General features: G+C 45.9%; 2 protein-coding genes across 8 annotated transcripts in view; both read right to left on the reverse strand.

Annotated features, from left to right (window-relative positions):
• The window catches only part of phkb (phosphorylase kinase regulatory subunit beta), a 196,762-nt gene that overhangs the window by 140,938 nt on the left and 32,092 nt on the right, over positions 1 to 23,732 (reverse strand). For all 7 annotated transcript variants that reach the window (XM_062962009.1, XM_008113900.3, XM_008113904.3 and 4 more), the window contains 2 exons: positions 13,765 to 13,872; positions 11,388 to 11,468 (listed from right to left, as the gene is read on the reverse strand). In XM_062962009.1, the coding sequence (XP_062818079.1) occupies positions 11,388 to 11,468; positions 13,765 to 13,872 (189 nt within the window). The remainder of the gene's footprint in view (positions 1 to 11,387; positions 11,469 to 13,764; positions 13,873 to 23,732) is intronic.
• LOC134293685 (uncharacterized) lies at positions 2,157 to 7,436 on the reverse strand. Its single transcript, XM_062962010.1, has 2 exons — positions 5,667 to 7,436; positions 2,157 to 2,438 (listed from the first exon to the last, which is right to left on the reverse strand). The coding sequence occupies exons 1-2, from the start codon at positions 7,212 to 7,214 to the stop codon at positions 2,397 to 2,399; spliced, it is 1,590 nt and encodes a 529-aa protein (XP_062818080.1). The 5' UTR covers positions 7,215 to 7,436; the 3' UTR covers positions 2,157 to 2,396.

Raw genomic sequence — 23,732 nt, forward strand, 5'->3', positions numbered from 1 at the left:
ATATCCCTTGCACAAATTTTATCCATAAGCTGGTCGGAGGTAAAGATCAAGACTATCGACTGGCTTTGTAGAGAGTATCAATCCTGGAACCGCTCCTTATCTCTTATCATTGGCTTGGAAGATAAAATATTAAGGGAAAAATTGTTTTTGTGTGGGCCCAAACTGCAACAATGGGGCATCACTCTCAGGAGGGTTCTAGTAGACCCACTGATTCGCCCCCTTGACATCGGGCTGAGCATTGATATTCAAGATTCCCCAACTCTAAGTCAGACTTGTTCTACCTCCCAGGCCCACAACAAGACCCCACTCGTGCTTAGTCACCTTCCTATTCATGATGATGCCAAATCAACTGTCCCCTCTCTCCCATCAGTGGAGAGAAGCTCCTTTTTTAAAAAAACAAGTACCTTTGGAGGCTTTCCTTTCCAGGACAGCTGACTAGTCCCGGTAATTGGCAACTCCACCCAGTTCTTCCATCAGGGGGAAGAGGGCTCTCATGGAGGTGGCCCCATTGAGGTGATATGGGGGAGGAGAAAGCACGGTCACTATCAACCCAGGGAGAAGCGCAACAGAGTTTTTGCGACCCTGGAGAGGTTTAGGTGTGGTAGTCTTCAGGACAGACCCCCCAACCTTAAGGTCCTGCTTCTAAACGCCAGATCCGTCAATGGTAAAACAGCTGTCATCCAGGATTTGATCCTGGATGAGGAGGCGGATCTGGCATGCATCACCGAGACGTGGCTGGATGAGCTGGGAGGTGTGAATCTCACCCAGCTGTGTCCTCCAGGTTTCGGGGTGCATCAACAGGCCAGGGTTGGGGGGCGGGGAGGAGGAGTTGCGGTGATCTTTCGGCAGTCCATCGCCCTGATCAGATGCGCCGTTCCGCAATCCCCGAGGTTCGAGTGTGTTTTCCTGAGGGTGGGAGCCCGAGACAGCTTGGGGATTCTGTTGGTGTACCGTCCACCCCGCGACCCAGCAGTCTCTCTGTCCGAGCTAGCAGAAGTGGTCTCCAATGTGGCCCTTGTCTCCCAACAACTGATAGTTTTGGGAGACTTTAACATTCATGCTGAGACCACATTGACAGGAGCAGCTCAGGATTTCATGGTTGCCATGACAACCATGGGGCTGTCTCAAGTTATATCTGGGCCCACACATCAGGCAGGACACACCTTGGACCTTGTTTTTATTGTGGACGGTGGGACAGTCAGAGTGGAAGAGCAAAACATTCTTCCATTGTCATGGTCTGACCATCATCTGATCTGTTTCAGTATCGCCGTGCCTTCTAACCTCCGCAGGGGTGGTGGACCCATTAAGATGGTCCGCCCCAGGAGACTGATGGATCCGGATGGACTTCTGAGGTCTCTTGGGGATCTTCCTGTCCTGGAGACTGGCGATCCTGTCGATGTCCTGGCTGATCGCTATAACAGTGAGCTATCAAGGGCATTGGACACGATCGCTCCCGAACGTCCCCTCTCACTGCGTAGAATCGCGTCGACTCCTTGGTTCACCGAGGAGCTGGCTGTGATGAAACGTAGGAGGAGGGGACTAGAGTGCATCTGGAGGAAATCTCAGGACGTGTCCGACCAAGCACGGGCTAAAGCCGCTATTAAGGCTTACTCCGTGGCTCTGCGAGCAGCCAGGAAAGATTTCACGACTGCCCGCATAGCGTCTGCAGCCAACAGGCCATCGGAGTTGTTCCGAGTTGTTGGGGAGCTCCTGCGGCCTCCTGAGGCCCAGGGGTTTCCTGATGACTTGGCAACTCGGTGCAGCGATTTCGCGCACCATTTTGCAGGCAAAGTTGCTCAGATACGCCGTGAGTTGGACTCCAGCTTAATTGTGGTCCCAGCGGAGGTAACCGAGGTACCTGTCTGTGCGATCTTATGGGATTCTTTCCGGCTTGTTCTTCCTGATGACGTGGAGGGGATTCTTGGGTCTGTGAGGGCGACCACCTGCGCTCTGGATCCTTGTCCTTCTTGGCTGGTGAAGCTGGCCAAAGATGGGTTGTTGGATTGGTTTGTGGCTATTATAAATGCCTCCCTGGTTCAAGGGTCAGTTCCATCCTGCTTTAAGCAGGCGGTAGTAAAACCATTATTAAAAAAGACCTCGTTAGACCCATCTGTGTCAGCTCACCACAGCCGCTCCTGAATGAACACACGAGACTCTTTGTGGTATCACCAGGAACTTTTACTGTAGGAAACATGAACATCAGAAAAGCCAAGAATGGGAGGCTCCGGCCAACCCTCCTTTATATACCCTCCCCCTCATTTGAACAGTCTCTTCCCGCTCAGTAAAACCCCGCGCAAATTCCCCGCCAAGTCCATCAGCCGTTTCTCCTCCGAGTCCTGGGACGCAGGTGTCTTATCAATGTCAGTGACCCTGAAACTCAGAGCCACATCCAGGCTCTAGTAGCAGGGTTCTGACATGGCGTCCTCCTCCCCTTCGTCCTGGAAGGAAAAGATTAAACACAACTATTGTTCTCCGCTGTCCAGAGTTCCTTTATACTTTTTTAACAGGCTGCAATGGAATACCGGGTGTACCTTTCCTAGGTCCTTTGGTAGCCTCAGCTCATAGGTCACTTCGTTTATTCTTTTTGCTACCCTGAATGGCCCTATATAGCGTGGAGCCAATTTCTTGGATGGGAACCCCAATTTCAGGTTTTTTGTGCTCAGCCAAACCAGATCTCCTTCGCCCAATTTGTCCCCCTCTCGGCGCCTACGATCCGCAAAGAGCTTGTACTTCTTTTGTGTTTCCCGCAATGCCTCTACCACGGTTTGCCACCCTTGCTTGATTTTGGCCGGCCATTCCTCGTCGGTCTGGCCCTCCCCTTCCTTCCACTCGGGTAGCCTGGGGAAAGGTGCCACCTCCTGTCCGTATACTATTTCGAATGGGGCACGACCTGTGGCCGAATGTACGGCCCCGTTAAAAGCCATCTCAGCAAACGGAAGAAGGTCCGCCCAATCATCCTGTCTATAATTGGTGTACATCCTTAAGAATTGGCACAGTGTCTGTTGGGTACGTTCGACCCCCCCGTTGGTCGCGGGATGAAAGGCCGAGCTCAGGTTCCTTTCTGCTCCTAACAGCTGTAAGAATTTTCCCCAAAATTTTGCAGTAAATTGGACTCCCCGGTCACTAATTATCTTGTCGGGACACCCATGTAGGCGATATACATGCTTCACATACAAATCAGCAAGTTTTTCAGCTGAAGGGAGTTTTGGCAGAGCCACAAAGTGTGCCTGTTTTGAGAATAGGTCCAATATTGTCCAAATGTATCTGTGGCCTCTGCTGGGGGGTAGTTCGCCTACAAAATCCATGGCTACGCATTCCCATGGCCTCATGGGCTCCACCACCTTCTGCAATAGCCCCTGGGGCTTCCCCGGTGGTGTTTTTCCCTCTGCACATAATTCACACTGCGTGACGTATCCCCTGGCGTCTTTCCTCATTCCGGGCCACCAGCATTGTTTGGCCAACAGTTTAATAGTCCTGGTGGGGCCTAGATGACCCGCACCCTTGTTATCATGGTACTTCCTTAACATTTCTCGTCTTAAACATTCAGGAATATACAATTTCTTATTTACAAACACCAAATCCCCACACAATTCTCCCTTTTCTTTGTTTGTTTGTAACCATTTGTCCATTCCATACGCTCGCTTCAACTCTTCCTCCCATATTTCTCCTCCCCCCGTGGAAATGGCAGTACGTTTGTTTTCTTTGGCCGCTTGTGCTCGAGTTAGTACTGCCAGGCCCCATTGCTTATCAAGAAAAATACTCCCTTCAGATTCCTGAATTCCTCCCCCGTGCTGAGGCATCCGAGAGAGAGCGTCAGCGAGTATATTATGTTTCCCCTGGAAGAATCTGAGTCTGAAATCAAAACGGCTGAAATATTGGGCCCATCTAATTTGCTTCGCTGATAGTTTACGAGGGGATCTTAGATACTGTAAATTTCTATGGTCAGTCCACACCTCAAACGGTGTTCCACTTCCTTCCAGAAAGTGTCTCCAGCACTCTAGTGCTTTTAGAATCGCTAAGGCTTCTCTCTCCCAAATCGGCCAGTTTTTTTCTGTATCGCTAAACTTTTTTGACAGATAGCCACATGGCTTCAGGTTCCCCCCCTCGTCTTTCTGTAGCAGAACTGCCCCATATGCCCGGTCTGACGCATCGCAATGTAATACAAAGGCTTTAGACATATCAGGGTGCTGTAGGACAGGCTCCTCAGTAAAACGCTTTTTAAGGGCTTCGAAAGCTTCCTGGCATTCTATTGTCCAGGTCAGTTTGGCCCCTGGGGCCTTCACTTTGGCTGTTTCTCCCCTACCTTTAGTCTTTAACAAATCCGTTAATGGCAAAGTGAGGCGCGCAAAGTCCTTGATAAATGTTCTATAGAAGTTTGCGAACCCTAGGAAGGATTGCAGCTGCTTCCGTGTTTTGGGGGCTTCCCACCCCCTCACGTCTTCTACCTTCGCAGGGTCCATCGCCACTCCCTGGGAGGAAATCCTATACCCCAGAAAGTCTATCTGGTCTTTATTGAACTCGCACTTGGCAAGCTTCGCATACAGTTTTGCTTCTCTCAACTTTTGCAGGACTTCCCTGACTAGTTCTATGTGTTGCTCCTTAGTCCGAGATACTAACAATATGTCATCTAAAAAAACAAAGACTCCCTTGTACAACAATGGATGCAACACTTCGTTGATTAATTGCATGAACGCGGCGCCTCCGCCGCACAAACCGAAAGGGAGCACACGATAATTGAATAATCCGAATGCACAGGAGAAGGCCGTCTTCCACCTGTCCTCTGGTTTAATCTGCAATTTATGGTACGCTTCAATTAAGTCCAATTTAGTGAATATCTGTCCCTCCGATAACTGGGCGATCAAGTCCTTCACTAAAGGTAGGGGGTATTTATTTCCAGAACTGATTGCATTCAGGCCCCTGTAGTCAATGCAGAGCCTCAGCGTTTGGTCCTTTTTGCGCCTGAACAACACAGGCGCCCCTAGAGGGGAATTTGAAGGCTCTATGAAACCCCTCGCTAGGTTTTTATCAATGTATTTTCTCAGTTCCTCCTTTTCCCTAGCCGACATTGGGTATATTTTTGCCTTAGGAAGCTCTGCTCCTGGGACTAGCTCTATCTTCACTTCAACTCTCCGCTTCGGTGGGAAACTGTCTGCTTCCTTCTCATCAAATACGTCCACAAAATCCCGATACTCTGGGGGTAATTTATCTGCCAGTTCTGCTATCCTGATAGAGTCTTCCTCCCCCCTTTTCCCCGGCTCCCTTTCCACTTCCTGGCTCCCTCCTTCCAACTTCATCCTGAAGATCATGCTCTTATCCTTCCAGTTGATTTGCGGGTTGGCCTGCCCCAGCCATGGCATGCCTAGTATAACATTATAGCTGGCTATTTGTGATATCACAAATGACACCTTTCCTTCCCAACTCCCTATCTTACACTTTACATCTTCGGCACTGTACTTAGCTAATGATCCCGATGCTGTGGATCCGTCCAACTGCGAAAAAGCTATTGGGGATTCTAGGTTCGTTCTTTCGCATCCCAATCCCTCGGCTAATTCAGGGGAGATGATGTTCCTGGAACATCCACAATCCACAAATGCTTTGCAGGTTGCTTGTTTGCTGCCACTTTCCAGCTGAATGGGGACCACTATCATGGCTTTGTCCTGACTTACCAACCCCCCCGAGTGGTGCCTCATCGGTGGTTCTTCCTCGGCGCGTTTCCCTGCCACGGCTCTTGGTTTGGGCGGGCCTCCGCCTTCCCCTTTTCTCTGCCAGCACTCGGCAGCCCTGTGGCCCAAACGGCCGCACACGAAGCAGCCCCTCCTGCTGGTGCTCACGTTCCCTGTCGGCTCCGTTCTCCTCCCGGCTGGGGTTGATCCCTCCTTCCGGCTCCCCTCTTTCATCTGCGGCCGCTGCTGTAGCCCTCCTCGGTGCCTCCTCGCCTGGGCCAGCGATGTCTCGATGCGCCCCGCCAGCTGAATCCATCCGCGCAGTGTGTCAGGCTCATCACGATGCACCGCCCAGGAGAGGATCTCCCGCCTGAGCCCCTCTTTGAAGAGTTCTATCTTTGTCACTGCAGACCATTCCGGCACCTTTTCAGCGAGGCATTGGAACTCCTCCGCATACTCAGATACCGACCTCTGCCCCTGGGAGACGGTCTTCAACTCCTCCCTCGCCCGGATCTGCTCCAGTGGATCTCGGAAACGGGTCTCCAGGGCCCCCATAAAGCGTCGGAGTGACCCCAGACATGGGTCGCGCCGCGCGTGTAGTTGAACGTACCAGCTGGCCGCTCCCCTCTTCAACACTGCACCAATGGCCCGTACCCGGCTGGATTCCGTTCTAAAAGTGTGGGCATTGTCCTCCATATAGCCCCTCACCGTGGTCAGGAAAAAATCCAGTTCAGAGGACTCTCCCCCAAACTCGATCCTTAGTTCCTCTCGTCTCGGTAGGGGTCCCTGTGGTGGCAATCCCCAATCCTCCGCCCGTCGCAAGCCCCCTTGCGGGCCAGTGGGCCCCGCTGCTGCTTCCCTTTGTCCTGTGCCACGCCCGGCATTCGCCAGGGGCACCAGGGTCTCAGTTGGGAGCGTAGCCGGGATTCTCGGAGGCTTTTCCCCTTCGTCGTCACTCTCCTCCACCCGCGTCAGGCTCGTTTGGATCTTGGGCCGGGCACCGGGCTCCTTTCGCATTTCCCTTCCCTTCGGTGCTGGGAGGTCTGCAAAGCCCTGGCTGCTTCCCATGCTCACGTCCCACATTGAGCTAGCCCGGAGTTCCCTTCCTCGCTCCGGCTCCGCCAAAACCGCCAGGCGCTCCATCGCCCTCGACATCACTGCCAGGGTGGTCTCCATCGCCGACATCCTCTCCTCCAGAAACACCATCTTTTGCGGGCCTGGGGAAGGTGAACCTTCCTCTCCTCCGGTGCTATCTCCCCGCACCACTCCGCGCCTCTGGGTTACCCCATTTGGCTGGGCATAAGCGGTGGATGACGCCAGGGCCGCCAGCTGGTGGAACTCAGCGTCCGTCTCGGGAGTGGCCCTTTCCGACCTTCCTCCTCCGGCGCCCAAGAGCTCTTCATCCTCCACTTGCATGTTACACCTCACCGCTACAGCGGGATGGTGTCCGATTTCTTGGCTTAGTGTCAGCTCACCACAGCCGCTCCTGAATGAACACACGAGACTCTTTGTGGTATCACCAGGAACTTTTACTGTAGGAAACATGAACATCAGAAAAGCCAAGAATGGGAGGCTCCGGCCAACCCTCCTTTATATACCCTCCCCCTCATTTGAACAGTCTCTTCCCGCTCAGTAAAACCCCGCGCAAATTCCCCGCCAAGTCCATCAGCCGTTTCTCCTCCGAGTCCTGGGACGCAGGTGTCTTATCAATGTCAGTGACCCTGAAACTCAGAGCCACATCCAGGCTCTAGTAGCAGGGTTCTGACACATCTGTATGTAACAACTACAGGCCAATTTCCAACCTCCCATTTCTGGGCAAGGTTCTGGAGCGGGTGGTTGCTACGCAGCTCCAGGAGTTCCTCGATGACACCGATTTTCTGGACCGCTCGCAGTCTGGCTTCAGGCCTGGGCACAGCACCGAGACGGCTTTGGTCGCCCTGGTGGATGACCTCCGCAGGGAGCTGGACAGGGGGAGTGTGACCCTGCTGGTTCTCTTGGACATCTCAGCGGCTTTCGATACCATCGACCATGGTATCCTTCTGGGGAGGCTCGCCGGGATGGGACTCGGTGGCACAGTTCTGCTGTGGCTTCGGTCCTTCCTGGAGGGCCGTTCCCAGATGGTGAAGCTGGGGGATACCTGCTCGGACCCCTGGCCATTGACCTGTGGGGTCCCGCAAGGGTCTATTCTATCCCCCATGCTATTTAACATCTACATGAAACCACTGGGAGAGGTCATCCGGAGTTTTGGAGGGTGTTGCCATCTCTACGCAGATGACACACAAATCCACTACTCATTTCCATCTAACTCCAAGGAAGCCCCTCGGATGCTGAACCAGTGCCTGGCCGCTGTGGCGGACTGGATGAGGAGGAACAAGCTGAGGATCAATCCTGACAAGACAGAGGCCCTCCTGGTCAGTCGCTTGTCAGATCGGGGTATTGGGTGGCAACCTGTGCTGGACGGGGTTGCACTCCCCCTGAAATCACAGGTCCGCAGTTTGGGGGTCCTCCTGGATTCAGCGTTGACGCTTGAAGCGCAGGTGTCGGCGGTGGCCGGGAGGGCTTTCGCACAACTCAAACTTGTGCGCCAACTGCGACCATACCTCGTGAAGTCTGACTTGACCACGGTGGTCCATGCCCTAGTTACCTCTAGACTGGACTACTGTAATGCGCTCTACGTGGGGCTTCCCTTGAAGACGGCTCGGAAATTACAACTGGTCCAACGCTCGGCTGCCAGATTAATAACTGGGGCGAATTACAGGGAGAGATCTACTCCCCTGTTTAAGGAGCTCCACTGGCTTCCGTTCATTTTCCGATCCCAATTCAAGGTGCAGACCATCATATATAAAGCCCTAAACGGTTTGGGACCCACCTACCTTCGTGACCGTATCTCCTACCATAAACCTGCCCGATCTCTGCGATCGTCAGGGGAGGCCCTCCTGTCGCCACTGCCTTTATCCCAGACCCGCCTTGTAGGAACTAGGGAGAGGGCCTTTTCTGCTGTGGCCCCCCGTTTATGGAACTCATTGCCCATTGAAATCAGGCAAGCCCCCACTCTTTCAGACTTTAGGAAAGATCTAAAAACATGGCTCTTCCGATGTGCTTTCGGAGAGTAACTGTTACATGCTTTTGTTACGCCCCCATTATTTATCCTCTAGACTGTCTGCTATCTTTTCCTAGTTCCCTGTGGTTTTATTCTTATCCTTTTTCTTATCCTTTTCTCACCCCGAGTTTTAACTGAGTGTCAGTGCGGCCTGCCCTGTTATACTGCTCTTTGGATTTTGTGTTGTACTGTATATGATTCTTTATTGTATTGTTGTAATTGTATTATGATATGTTGTTTTTATATTGTGTTATATTGTATTTTTCCCGGGCATGGCCCCATGTAAGCCGCCCCGAGTCCCCATTGGGGAGATGGTGGCGGGGTATAAATAAAGTTTTATTATTATTATTATTATTTCAGATTGAAATTATACTCAGGCAATGTGCAATGCAGATTGTGTACTCACAAAAGTCAGACCAAAAAGTGGCCACTGCTACAGATAATGTAGGGAATCAACGTGAGTAACCATAAAGCACAATTTTAATACTAGAAATATCACCATCATAGAAAAATGTAGTTCTGTACTGTTTTTATACTCTGTTTTTATGCCACTGTTATTATGTTTTGTTTTATTATGTTATTGTATAAGCATTTTTATCGAATGTTGTTGTGTGTCTTCTATGTATTTTATCTTGTTTGATTGTAATTGTTTGGGCTTGGCCCCATGTTAGCCGCTCCGAGTCACTTCGGGGAGATTAAGGCGGGATACAAAAATAAAGTTATTATTGTTGTTGTTACTAATATTCCCGCTGTACACTTCAGAAGGAAAGGCCAAACAAAATATGATAAAGGTGAGCTATAATTAGGACTGTGATTGCTGACTGTTTGTTGCACGTGTATATTTAAAATTAGTAGGCATGAGGGCAAAAAGATCATCTCATTGAGATTAGAATTTAGAGGAGAGCAGCTATCTGCAGTTTTTTGAGATTAAAATCCTCACTTGCCTCACATAGCTATTTGTTTAGCAAGAAAAGTCTGTAGGCACCCAACCTTTTAAACATCCACTTCGGAAGACATGGCAATTTAAACTAGGAAATCGACAGGGAGGAAAGTGCCATGATTCAGATCTGATTTTGCCATTACCCCTCTATTTTACTTTATTTTAATCCATGAGAGATCATAACCCAAACTATCCATCTTCCTATCCAGTTTAGCCTGGACAGGTTTACTCAATTCTTAATTAACAACAAGATTAGTTACAGGATGAAAGATGTATCTAAATTTTTCTTTATAAAAAACTTTCCCGTTAAATATAAAGAAAATGTATTCCTAAGAGCCCAGAACATAGATTGTAGGATTTATTATGAACCATCGCTTTCTGGATAATTTCTGTGTGTTTTAAATTTGTATGGCATCTAAAGTAGCACTAAGGACAATTAATTATAAAAGTCAAAAGCAAGTCCTGGTAATGTCTAGAAATGTAAATTCCACAAAATGAAGCAAAGCTTTAATGCATTACATGTAATACTACTAAGGTAACTAATGTTCCTGTGGTGATGAAGGCTTTTATGTTATTTCTAAAGGAAAAATCAAGGTACTTATTTCGATTTATTATCTATATCAATCTATGCAGAACTTACAAACAGATGCAAGATGATGGATGAAATTGGAACAAAAAGAAATAGCATATTTTAGTGATAGTTTCCAGTTTTAGCCTACATAGTATTTATTTCCATAATAGAACCATGGATTTAGGGAGAAGAGAGAAGGGTGTCACATTAAATGTGGATTTTGAAGGTCTATTACCACAGAAGGGAACAGGAGGGTGTTTTTTAGCATTTAAAACCTTTGTGCATACTTGGACTGATTTTCTAATCTTTAAGATTTACACAAAGATGAAGACATAGAAGTAATTCCAAGATTCTCCATATCTTGGCTCAGTCATTAGTCAGAATGGCAACTGCAGTCAAGAAATCAGAAGAAGACTATGAAGGTAAGAAGTGTCAAAATATCTCATTGATGTTAGGATTGTTCATCCCATTGCATTTCTTTATTTGATTGTGAAAGCTAAATAGTGAAGAAAGCTGATAGGAAGAAAATGCAATTTATTTGAAATGTGGCCCTGGAGAAGAGTCCTGTGTTTTTACTAGGGGCTCATAAAAAAATAAAAAAAATGGACCCAAGAGCAAATCAAGACCTCTTTCTAGAAACCAAGTCCCTTTCTAGGCTGCCAAATAATCCAGATTATCAAAGCATTATCTGCTTTGAATTGTATTAATGAGTCTACAGTGCCATATAATCCAGTTCAAAGCAGATAATCTGGATTTTATATGGTAGTGTAGAAGAGGCCCAAGATGACCAAACAGAGACTTTGGACAAAACATGAGAAGGTATGACTCTTCGAACATTTTAAAGGATAGTGTCCATGGAGTTAACTGCATCCTTATAACATCCCTATAATGCAAGTTAATCTGAAAGAGGAGTCTGCCTGTGGCCGTTCATGGAGTTTTATCCCTGATCACAGATTTAAATCATGGCTTTGGTATCTGCAACCACCACCCAAAAGACAGTTGAATAAACCCTGTTATAACACATTCTGAAATAGCAGTCATGAAACATTTGGCTTTGAATTCATTTAAATTATGTAGGCAGGAAGAGGAATTCAGCCTGTTTTAATCATGTACCTCATCTGTATTGTAGATAATCTGCAGACCAGATGATATCATCTCAACCAGATAGAGGAGGAATAATGACACAGCATTTATCTGAAATAAAGAGAAAATAAAAAATACACAATCAATAAAAGATGCACCTCTTCAAACCAAACAATAATAACAAAAAAATATTGGTGTCTTGGTTTTCAGGCCAGTTTCTGGGATGATTTGGAGTGCTGATTCAGAAAATTGCATTGGAGAGACTGCATCAGTTCTAGCTATGGTTACTATGGTTTTCTATGGGTGAGCAGATGGCGACTGGTAGATGGCATATGTTCTGCATCTCAAAAACTAGAAGATATGGGGGAATGGCAGATATTTCTGGAATCAGCAGGTCAAATGAATCCAGAAATAGGTCTAATAGTGTCCAAAATGTGCATTGGCCAGTGAAGAATGCATCGTGTAGATCTCCCATCACATTGACATCCTCTGTAGTCAAGGTGTCAATGAATGGAAGTGGCTAAAATGAAACGATCAAGAGTATGTGAAGCTAGGAGTAACAGATGGTGAATGAATGCATGCCCTGGTACAGTAAGGGGTCCATAAGCTGAAACACGGCTAGCAGCTGTGGGCTTGCTGTTCCAATTAACTTTGGACAGTGTGAACAGCACCTCCATGAGATCGAGCACAGTTCAGGGATCAGAAGAATCCCCTCAACAAGGCCTTCTGACAATGGCTTCACTGCATCTGTTTAAGGAAAGATTTATTTACAGCTGCAAGCGACAAAATTAAGAAACAGTTGTTCCCCCTTCCTCTTGGGGCTTCCGTTTTGATCAATATTTAAAGCTACATATTTCGCTACCACTTATGCCAAAACATCCCTAGAGTCAGGTGGTTTATTTGCAGTGTGATTTCAGCTTGCATGTGTAACTGATCAAGTTTGGACTTCAAGACAGCTTCTGCCAAGCTGCAAGAAACAGACCTAGAAAAAAGAAGAGAAAATGGGGAAACTAGCAATGTTAATTTTTTGCTTAGACTCATGAATGCAAGGGAATTGTTTTCATTTGAAAATATGTTTTTTAAAACTTTTTTGCCACAAATATCGGTGAGAGGGTTGTACAAAAAAATCAAAAAACCAGGTAGCAGTCATTTTTGTTTTGGATATAATGGGTAAATGTTAGTAATTACACTGAAAATATGTGACTTTGCTTCACAGAAATAGTGCTTTTTTGAGCTCACTGTCCTCTCCAAAATACTTGTGAAATGGCTACTTGGAACTCTTTACAGCCCTTCAGCCCTATAAAGACCGGAGCCAAAGATATTAAATGGTGTCCAGAAATAGAAATGTACGTTAACATATCGTATAGCAAAAACCAAAAATTAAGTTGGGTGCCTTGGTGCATGTACCTTAAATGCTAAACAGCCTCTTACGATTGTTCTTAGCTCTATGGGCTCTGAGATATTTCTTTTTTAAAAGGCGCACCAGGAAATATTGGATAAAATGGCAGGCAGATGATGCTAATAAATGGTAATGACTCAGCCTGACGTTGAAGGAAGACATCTGCTACCCTCACTTCAGTACGACTGCTTCAAATATTGGCCATAAAATTGTAAAACAATATACTAAAAACAATAAACAAAGAGACAAATGCAAAAAGGACTAGCCCAGTGCCAAAGCATTCTCTGTAAAAAGCATTGCATTTGCAGTTCACAATATTCTGAATGTTCTGCAGCCGACACTGCAGCAGCCATTGTAATGGGAAAATCATTAATGTTATTGGCCAGGAGGAGCTGTAATTTCTATTGGCTGGACCTCACAGGTCGCTATTATGCCAAATCATATTATATTTGGCACTACAAAATATGAAAAGGCAGTAACATACATTGAAATCAAACTAAAAATGTCAATTAAAACTTATTAATCAGTTCCATTCTTATGAATTCAATGTTAAGCTGTTTTCTATTATACTCATCTGACACATGTTTAAAACTATAGCTTTGTGCATCCTTTAAAGTATTATGTATAATAGAGTGTAAAGTCTAATTATTTGTTCATGGAAAAATGACTTTTGGGCAACTGTGTTGTCGAAGGCTTTCATGGCCGGGATCACAGGGTTGTTGTATGTCTTTCGGGCTGTGTGGCCATGTTCCTGCTTGCCTTACAACAACTGTTTTGGCCACTACTGTGATCTTGTTTGCAAACAGCTATATAGTAGCAAGTGCAGCTACAAAACAGCTTGCTTTTATTGGTATGTTAAAGCAAGGAAATCAGTTTGCCACATTCCATAGTTTGGCACATCTTTAAAGAGTTCCAGTGTCCAACTGAACAGCAGGGGAAAACAACTTCATTGAAAGCCAACCAGTCTGCAAACAATATTTGAAAAAATGTGGGGTTTTTTTTTCATACCTGAAGATGTCCATATTCCTTATGTGAAAAGGCCTCGTCCCCTGTGTGGGCGCTGAAAACTGAATGCAAGCATTTCGATGGCTTGGGGTCTTGCTTATATTGTTGAACCTTTAGAGGGAAATGAAAAAAATACAATTTAATTCAAAAATAACACATAGATGATTAAATTTCTACCATAAAAGTAACACAAGCCACTGAAAGTTCATGGTTAGATTAATAAAAACAGTTTATTTTATAGCAGCAAGTACTACGTTCTGAATATAACAGATAGAACAGATGATATCCATTTTCTTTTATCCATTGCCTTTTAAATAAGAGCCAATATAATAAAGTTAAAGTTCAATTTTCTAACATAAACATTCCTCCAGATATGTTTAAGGATCTAACATTGCTTTTGTACCAAGGCTCACATTTAGGACATTTCCACATGGCAATGGAAAAGGAAGTGTTGTAGCTTTTTCCCACACTTCAGTTTATATGTATGTATTTATTTAACTAATATAAATGATATGTCATCCAAATTACCAAAGCAGTGCAGAAGAAATACAATACAACTATGAGACAGTTTCCGGGATTGACAAATTGATTTTGTTCTTGCAAAAAAGTGCCAACTTGTTTTGGCTAGGAAATATTTAATACAATATTAAAAACAATACCTGTAATTATTGTTTATGAATAATACTAAAATCTATAAAATTAGTAAGCTACGTAAGGTATTATTCCATACAGAACAATATTCTGTATATGTTTAAAAAACCTTCAGGGATTTCAAGCAAGTGCATCTCCAGATGTCATAAATGGCAACTGACAGCTTTGTGAGAAGGAGCTGAAACATTTTGGGCCTGGATTTGCTCCAGCAGTGGCCTGGAGTCTTTAAATGGGACACACATTAGTCCGGGTGACTTAGCAACACCTCCTATTTATAAAAGTGCTTTGTCAGATTGTTGTGGCATTGGCCTGTGTGGTGAGAATGATAACTTGACTGCAGTTTCCGAGATGACCTCAGAATTTGAGGATGGTGACATATGACCCCTTTAAAAAGGGACGGTGACAACTGGATGTATTCTATGACTTCCCTAAACTTTGAATCTTAAGGGAATCGGGGTCATTCAGGGTTTTTCCCTCCTCAATTTTGCCTTCATGTATATGGCCTCATCTCATGACTATGGAGTATATTCTAGTGGCAATAGCAGCAGCTTAGCTTATAACAGACATACTGAGTTTCTCACACCCATTGTCTTAAACCAATTATATGGCTGTCTTTAATCAAGGAGGAACTTATGATTTGTTTTACTTCAATATCTCATGAATCAATACATATATCTATTTAAAAAGTTCTCTTTGCAAAGACATTTAATACAAAAATCCACAGAGCCAAACAAATCTTCAGGGCACAACAGGCAGCTTAGCGGTTTTCCTGCCAAAGAGATTGCTCCTAGCTGCTCATGGCAGCAAAATTCATCCTTTCATCTCAGAAACATCTCAACATGTAAAGATCTAATCTGTTTAGTAAAGCAATACGGGCCTTAAATAACATTACAGTGCTCTATCATTTGCATCTATCTCAAGTGTACATGAGATCATAGCTGGAGAATTTTAACATTATGACTATGCAAAGGGAATACAAAAAAGAAAATATTAAAGTTATTTGAGCTGCTGGGGCGGGGAGACACAAAGGAAATAGAATAATGCTGCTTTAAGTTCTGACATTGTTAAAGGTCAACTAATTTAAAAAGACTTTGTGAACAGAGAAGCTTGAAAAACGTTACTGACCAATGCGGTATGTTATTGGGAATTAGTAAAAAGATAACAAGATTACTATAAAAGAAGAAAAGATGGATGGGAGGAAATGCAGTGAAATGTGTTCCAAACACTTGTGTTATGAATGCTCTCTTGCAACCAGAACTCTCTGGTGGGTTTCATGTCATTCTGTGAATAATGCTACCACTGTTGATGTTTTTAAACATACAACTACAATTGTAGCGCTACACAAATCTGAATAAATTAGATAGATTTATCTTACAAATAAAACCACATATAATTGAGCTTCAGGCACTAGCCACTGCCAGACTAGTTCTTTGTAAAACTTTTTAAAAGATTGTTAGCATTCATGTTACAGGGAAAAGCTATGAGAATAGCTTTTCTAATTGCTCGGATGTCCGTCATAGATGAAGCTGAGATTCACACTTATTTTATGACTATAAAAGTGGTATAGAGAAATTCTACTTGAGGTGGTGATTCCAGGACCAGTATCACTCCCTAAGCCATTAGCTTGTGATCCGTAGTATGTTTCCAGGAAAGAAAGAAAAACAGTTTCGTCAATGGTCACAAATACAGTGCCAGTTCTACACATTGTAGGAAAAAATGGCCAGTCCTCCATCAGATAACCTGAGAAGCACTGCCATAAGAACACGTTGACAAGACAGCTTAACAAGAAACTTAACCGGAGTCTCATCAGTAAAGCTTTAAACAGTATTATGTAAGGGGAATAGACTGTATTCTTGAAGGATGGAGGTTATCAAGTGCTGGAGATAATAGCCCAATTGTAGAGAGTACAGGAAAAAATGTAAATAAGCAGTTAGGATCTCAGATCCCTCTACACTAATGCATAGAACATGGGAAATTAACAAGATGAACTTGAACTCTCAACATGGCAAAGGAAATATAACAAGCATCACTGAAACTTGATAGGCTGAATCACATGATTGATAAATATAAGGGAACAACCTATTTCAGGAAAATAAACCAAACAGGAAAGGAAAAGGAGTAGTGTTATATGTCAAGGATGTCTACACCTGTGAAGGGATCCATGACTTAAATCCTGGAAGCCAGGTTGAAAGCACCTGGTTAAAAAATTTAAGAGGAAAAGAAACAACAATGATATCATTATGGGAATCTACTACAGATCCTCAAACCAAACTGAGGACTTGGATGATGCCTTCCTGGGACAGATGACATTCAGAAAAGTTAGATGTAGTTGTAAGTAATGGGAGATTTTAACTCTGATTATTGGAAGTCAAACTCTGACAATACAAGATCCAACAAATTCCTTCCTTGTCTTGCAGATAATTTCATGGCCCAGAAGGTGGGTATGACAATAAGAGGATTGGCTATTTTCAATCTGATTCGAATCAGTAGTGATGACCTTGTTAATGGGGCAGCAATATAAGTGTGATGACCCATGGGCCTTGTAGTCCTGCTCAGGACATGGTAATTCCTGATGAAGATGAAAACTTGGGTTTTTTACCTTCCCAGTCTGAACTGGATTCCTCTCAGCCAAGAATTCTGCCAATTAAGTCTCCTTTTTCGTGAGAATCCTTAAGGAGTCAAACATCTGGTCTCAAAGATTAGCTTTCGTTTCTGGTTCCCAGAGAACTGCTTCGGCGGGAAAAGTTAGACTCTATATAGGTGATTTACCCGCGAAGTAACTTCGCGGAGTCAATTCGTCAGCCTACGGAGCGAGTTGTGTCTGGACAGCGCGCTCCGGTTCAAGCCTCGCTCCTGCTCAAGCCTTGCCTTGCTATCCAGCCTTCGCCTTGCTTCCCAGCCTTGTTTATCTACGGACTTTGCCTAGTTTCCCAGGATCAATCCTTGCCTTGTTCCACGGATTTATCAAGTTATTCCACGGACCTTGTTCTTGTTCTTAGTTACCTTTGTTCCACGTTCAAGCCTTGTTCCAAGTATCAAGTTATTTTCTAGACTCGCTCAAGTTTCATGGACTAAAGGACCTTGTCATCTCCCCTCACTTTGCTTGTCAAAGTGAGTGTTTCGGTTATTGGATTACAACTTTGGACCTTAATATTTCATACTGGACATTATTTCTTTGGACTAATTTTGACCTTTCCTGAAAGGTCTGCTTCTGGACTATCTTTTACATTTGCTTTTACTAACTTTATATATTTCCTTAATAAAGATATTAGATAGAATCTGGCCTCTGCGTATGGTTATTGGTGCTCTGTAGCCTGGGTCGTGACAGTTTGACTCCGCCACCCTAAGCACCAATTAACCTCGGCCAGAATGTCTACCGGAACCGTGCCCGGTGGGCAGCCACTGAGCTACACCATCAGCAAGGACGAAGTGGATCGCATCCGCGACAGACTCAACGCCCAGGATGGAGAAATAAAGGGCTTGCGGGAGCGCGGAATCCGCCTCCCGGCCATGGCGTTGCCTACCAAGTTTACTGGAGAAGCTTCTAAGGTTCATGTTTTCCGTCGCCAATGTCAAGCATATCTAGAGGCCCGTGATGCCGAGTTTCCCCAAGAAGACATCAAAGTGGCGTGGGTTTACAGTCTTCTAGACGGGCCAGCGGCCAATTGGGCGACGGCACTGTTCGACCAAGCCTCTCCACACCTAAGATCAGCGCAACACTTCTTGGACCACCTCAAGGAGACTTGGGGAATCGAGGACAATTTGGAGGCAGCCGGTCACAAACTCCGTCGCCTTTTCCAAGGAGACAGACCTATGTCTCAGTATATAGCCGAGTTCCGAGTGCTGGCCCACAACACCGGCTGGAACGATGTAGCCCTCAGAGGACAATTCCGGGAGGGTCTCAACATTGAAATGCTGGAAGAAATCTCCAAGGTGGATCCTCCCCAGACCCTCGAGGCACTCATTGATCAATGTTTACGGGCTGAAGTCATGATTGCCAACAGGAAACAGTGGGTTCGAGGCCAGGGCAGTAGAGCCGGGGCAAAACCCCCCGCTCCCGCCAGCGTTCAGCCACGTCCAGTGTGGAGACCCCCACCGCCAACCCCATACCCCAGAGGAGGCGAGGAAGTGCCGATGCAGTTGGGCAATGTGCGTCCCAGACTAGATGCCGCCGAGAAGGCCCGTCGTCAACGCTTAAACCTCTGTTGGTACTGCGGGAACGGGGGCCACTTCGCCAGAGAGTGCCCAGCCAAAGGGAAGCCTGCCGCCCGTCTTGCGGCGGCGTCCTCCACGGAGACGAAGGCGTCTGAGCCGACTGGCACACAGCCGGCGGGGGAAGCCAACGACCGGGTGTAGAGAGGCTCGCCAACCCGGTCAAAAAATCCATTCAAGAGCCGCCAACCGGGGTCCTGTTCCTTCTCGTGGTCACATTATGGTCAGCAAAAAGGGGACCCGTCATGATCCACGCCATGATAGACTCTGGAGCTACCAACAATTTCATTGATAGAGAGTATGCCGACTCTCTGGGATTACAATATCATGATTTCAAGAATGCCCGTGTGGTGCAAGCCATAGACGGCCGCCCCCTCAAGACGGGCCCCGTAAGTCAGTGGTCGGAACCCACCAGGATGTGGATAAGGGAACATATGGAAGAGATTTCCTTCTTTGTTACCGAGGTTCCCCATTTCCCTGTGATTTTGGGAATCCCATGGCTGACTCTCCACGACCCTAACATCTCCTGGTCCAACAGAGAACTGCAGTTTGCTTCACCGTACTGCCAAAACCATTGCCTCGTAGCCAAGGTCTGCCATGCCACGGACACCGAGCCCATCATCACCTTGCCAAAGAAGTACTCCGAGTATTGGGATGTATTCAATGAGAAAGAAGCCGAAAAATTACCCCCACATAGACCTTATGACTGTGCCATTGACTTGGTGGAGGGGGCCCAGATCCCGCGAGGGCATCTCTACTCCCTGACTGAACCAGAGCAAGAAGCTCTCAGGGAATTCATAGAGACAAACCTTCGCAAGGGATTCATCAGACCCTCTCAATCCCCAGCCGCCTCCCCAGTGATGTTTGTGAAGAAGAAGTCAGGAGAACTACGCTTGGTGGTGGACTACAGAGCATTGAACAATATCACCAAGCGGAACAGCTATCCCCTGCCCTTAATCTCGGATCTACTGGATCGGCTTCGAGGAGCCAAGGTTTACACCAAGCTGGACCTTCGGGGGGCTTACAACTTAGTTCGCATCAGGGAAGGGGACGAGTGGAAGACCGCCTTCCAGACCAAATTCGGATTATTCGAGTCCCGAGTTATGAATTTCGGTTTATGCGGAGCTCCCGCAACGTTCCAGCATTTTGTCAATGACATTTTTCAGGACTATCTAGACAGGTTCTTGATAATCTACCTGGACGATTTTTTGGTGTTTTCTAGATCACAATCAGAACATGAGAACCACGTCAAAATGGTGTTACAACGATTGCGGGACCATGGACTTTATGCCAAGCTGGAAAAATGCGCCTTTGATCTACAAGAGGTAGATTTCCTTGGTTACCGCATCTCGCCTCTAGGGCTTTCCATGGATCCAGCCAAGGTTTCAGCAGTATTGGAATGGCAGGCGCCAACTAACAAGAAAGAGGTGCAGCGGTTCTTGGGGTTCGCGAACTATTACCGCAAGTTCATTCCAGATTTTGCCCGCTGGTCCGACCCCATCACTAGCTGCATCCGTGGAAAGCAGCCTTTCCGCTGGACTGATCAAGCAGAGAAAGGGTTCCAGCAATTAAAGAAACTATTCACCTCCCAGCCAATTCTACAGCACCCAAATCCTGGAACCCCTTTTGTTGTGCAAGCGGACGCCTCAGATGTGGCAATTGGGGCTGTACTCTTACAACCGGTGGGAGATCACCTCCATCCCTGTGCCTTTTACTCTCGTCAACTAACCACACCAGAAAGGAATTACACCATTTGGGAAAAAGAACTACTGGCCATAAAGGCAGCCTTTGAAACTTGGAGACATTGGCTAGAAGGGGCCAAATTTCCCATTGAAGTCCACACTGATCATCGTAATCTAGAGCATCTAAGAACTGCCCGCAAACTAAATCAGAGGCAGCAACGTTGGGCTTTATTCTTCGAACGTTTTGACTTCCAGATTCATTATGTGACCCCAGCCCAGACCAAGCAAGCAGACGCCCTGTCACGTAAACCAGAATACGCTGCAGGACGCAAGGAGACCTTTGAATCCCAACTACTACAACCCGAGAACTTTGCCACGCTCACAGTGGGGAACACCAAATCCATTCCCATTGGTTCTACTTCCCCTACTCCAGGACCCCTCTGTGCTCAAGAAATCAGGGCTAGTCAGCAAGCAGATGCCTGGGCGCAGGACCAACTTCGCCAAGGTCTGCATTTTCCCTTTTCGCTTAAGGATGGGCTGCTTTGCTATAGAAATCATGTTTATATCCCACCCGGACCGGGCAGGGAAAAAGCGCTTCGTCTGTGTCATGATTGCAAACCAGCAGGACACTTCGGACTATTTAAAACCATGCATCTGATCCTAAGGGATTTTTGGTGGCCCAAGATCCGCAAGGATGTGGAAAAATATGTCAACACCTGCCCAGTATGCCAGCGCTCCAAGATACGAAGGGAGAAGCCCTCAGGGCTTTTACACCCCCTTCCTACCCCATCTCGCCCATGGGAAATAATTTCTGCGGATTTCATCACTGACCTACCACCTTCCTGTGGATTCACCACGATCTTAGTGGTGGTGGACCTTTTCACCAAGTTAGCCCATTTCATTCCCTGCGAAGGCCTCCCCACGGCCAAAGAGACTGCGGATCTATTCCTTCAACATGTTTTCAGACTACATGGATTGCCCAAGAGTTTAGTCACAGACCGTGGATCTCAATTCACCTCTCGTTTTTGGAAGGCGCTACAAAAACTATTGGGCATAGACTCTCGCTTGTCTTCAGCTCATCATCCCCAAACAGATGGGCAAACGGAGCGCACCAATGCCACTTTGGAGCAGTATCTTCGCTGTTATGTAAACTACCAACAGGACAATTGGGCTTCTCTGTTATCACTGTCTGAGTTTGCCTACAACAATGGAGTTCAAGCTTCTACTAAAGAAACGCCGTTCTTTGCAAACTACGGCTTCCATCCACGTTTCTTTCCCCCTGTCATTGAAACTTCAGAAGTTCCCGCAGCAGAGGATTGGCTGCAGGAACTCACAGCGGTACAACAACTTTTGCTCCAGCAACTGGACCAAGCCAAGGAGGACTATAAACGCCACGCTGACAAACATCGCCAGCCGGGCCCCGAAATCAAGGTAGGAGATCGGGTTTTTCTGTCCACTCGCTTTCTGCCCTCCCACCGCCCTTGCCGGAAGTTAGATGCCCGTTTCATTGGCCCCTATCCAGTGGTGGCGCAATTAAACCCTGTGACTTTCAAACTCCAACTTCCGCGTTCAATGCGCATTCACCCAGTGTTTCACCGTTCCCTGCTCCTTCCGGCGGATGGTGTGCGTCCTGATACAGACCAACCGGCCCCCCCTCCTGTTTTGATGAATGGGGAGGAGGAGTTCGAGGTTGAGGACATTTTGGATTCTCGCTTTCACCGCCGCCGCCTACAATATCTCATTGACTGGGTGGGTTTTGGCCCTGAGGAACGCTCTTGGGAAGACGCCTCCACAGTCCATGCTCCTGAGCTAACCCGTCGCTTTCATCAGACCTATCCCACCAAACCGCGACCTCGCGCCTCGGGGAGAGGGCCCCAGTTTGGGAGGGGCCTTGAGGAGGGGGATAGTGTGATGACCCATGGGCCTTGTAGTCCTGCTCAGGACATGGTAATTCCTGATGAAGATGAAAACTTGGGTTTTTTACCTTCCCAGTCTGAACTGGATTCCTCTCAGCCAAGAATTCTGCCAATTAAGTCTCCTTTTTCGTGAGAATCCTTAAGGAGTCAAACATCTGGTCTCAAAGATTAGCTTTCGTTTCTGGTTCCCAGAGAACTGCTTCGGCGGGAAAAGTTAGACTCTATATAGGTGATTTACCCGCGAAGTAACTTCGCGGAGTCAATTCGTCAGCCTACGGAGCGAGTTGTGTCTGGACAGCGCGCTCCGGTTCAAGCCTCGCTCCTGCTCAAGCCTTGCCTTGCTATCCAGCCTTCGCCTTGCTTCCCAGCCTTGTTTATCTACGGACTTTGCCTAGTTTCCCAGGATCAATCCTTGCCTTGTTCCACGGATTTATCAAGTTATTCCACGGACCTTGTTCTTGTTCTTAGTTACCTTTGTTCCACGTTCAAGCCTTGTTCCAAGTATCAAGTTATTTTCTAGACTCGCTCAAGTTTCATGGACTAAAGGACCTTGTCATCTCCCCTCACTTTGCTTGTCAAAGTGAGTGTTTCGGTTATTGGATTACAACTTTGGACCTTAATATTTCATACTGGACATTATTTCTTTGGACTAATTTTGACCTTTCCTGAAAGGTCTGCTTCTGGACTATCTTTTACATTTGCTTTTACTAACTTTATATATTTCCTTAATAAAGATATTAGATAGAATCTGGCCTCTGCGTATGGTTATTGGTGCTCTGTAGCCTGGGTCGTGACAATAAGATCCTCAAATGGATCTTATAAGATCCTCAATGGGGCAGCAATATAAGATCCTCATGTTATCCTGGAGTTTATTATACAGCAGAAAAGAGAAGACAGGCATAGTCAGACATGCATTTTAAACATTAAGGAATATGATTTCAGGAAAATTAAGAAAATACCAGGTATGATCCCATGATCAAGAATATCAAAACAGAAAAGGAGTTCATGATGAATGCGAGTTTCATAAAAGTCATAGGAAGAAAAGACAGATAGGCAAGTAAACAATAAAAACCACATATGTATGCGTTTACACTGTATATATCAGTCAAATTCTCACATAAAACTGGGATACACAGATTAAGACGAGATTTAAAATGAATATACAATCTAATAAAACCAAGCATAAACACTACAAATGTAGCATCACACAAATACAGCAAAGTCATGCCAAAACTACAGTATCACACATATGATGAAATTATTATAGCATATATCACAAATTAAATGTATAAACCAAAATGAATTTGACCTAAGTCTTCTTCGGTAGCAGAGACAATATGTTGCTATAGGGATTAAAGAAGAAGAAGAATCTGAAGAATAATCACAGCATCTTCAAGTATGAATATTCAATATTATTCTTGGCTTTAAAATATTAAAAAGTTAAAGGAGTCTTAGTTGGAGGAGTCTTAGTTACCTAGCAGAGTGGCAGCTAGCCAAGACTCTGCTGTTA

This window comes from Anolis carolinensis, unplaced genomic scaffold (assembly GCF_035594765.1).
Source record: "Anolis carolinensis isolate JA03-04 unplaced genomic scaffold, rAnoCar3.1.pri scaffold_9, whole genome shotgun sequence".
Taxonomy (NCBI): domain Eukaryota; kingdom Metazoa; phylum Chordata; class Lepidosauria; order Squamata; family Dactyloidae; genus Anolis; species Anolis carolinensis.

Bases quoted from the DNA above. Each gene is read 5' to 3' on its own strand.
- LOC134293685 (XM_062962010.1), bottom strand. From the start codon at position 7,214: ATGTTCATGTTTCCTACAGTAAAAGTTCCTGGTGATACCACAAAGAGT. The intron at 2,439-5,666 runs GTAAGTCAGGAC...TTTTCCTTCCAG, and splicing joins GGCACCACTCGGGGGGGTTG to GACGAAGGGGAGGAGGACGC.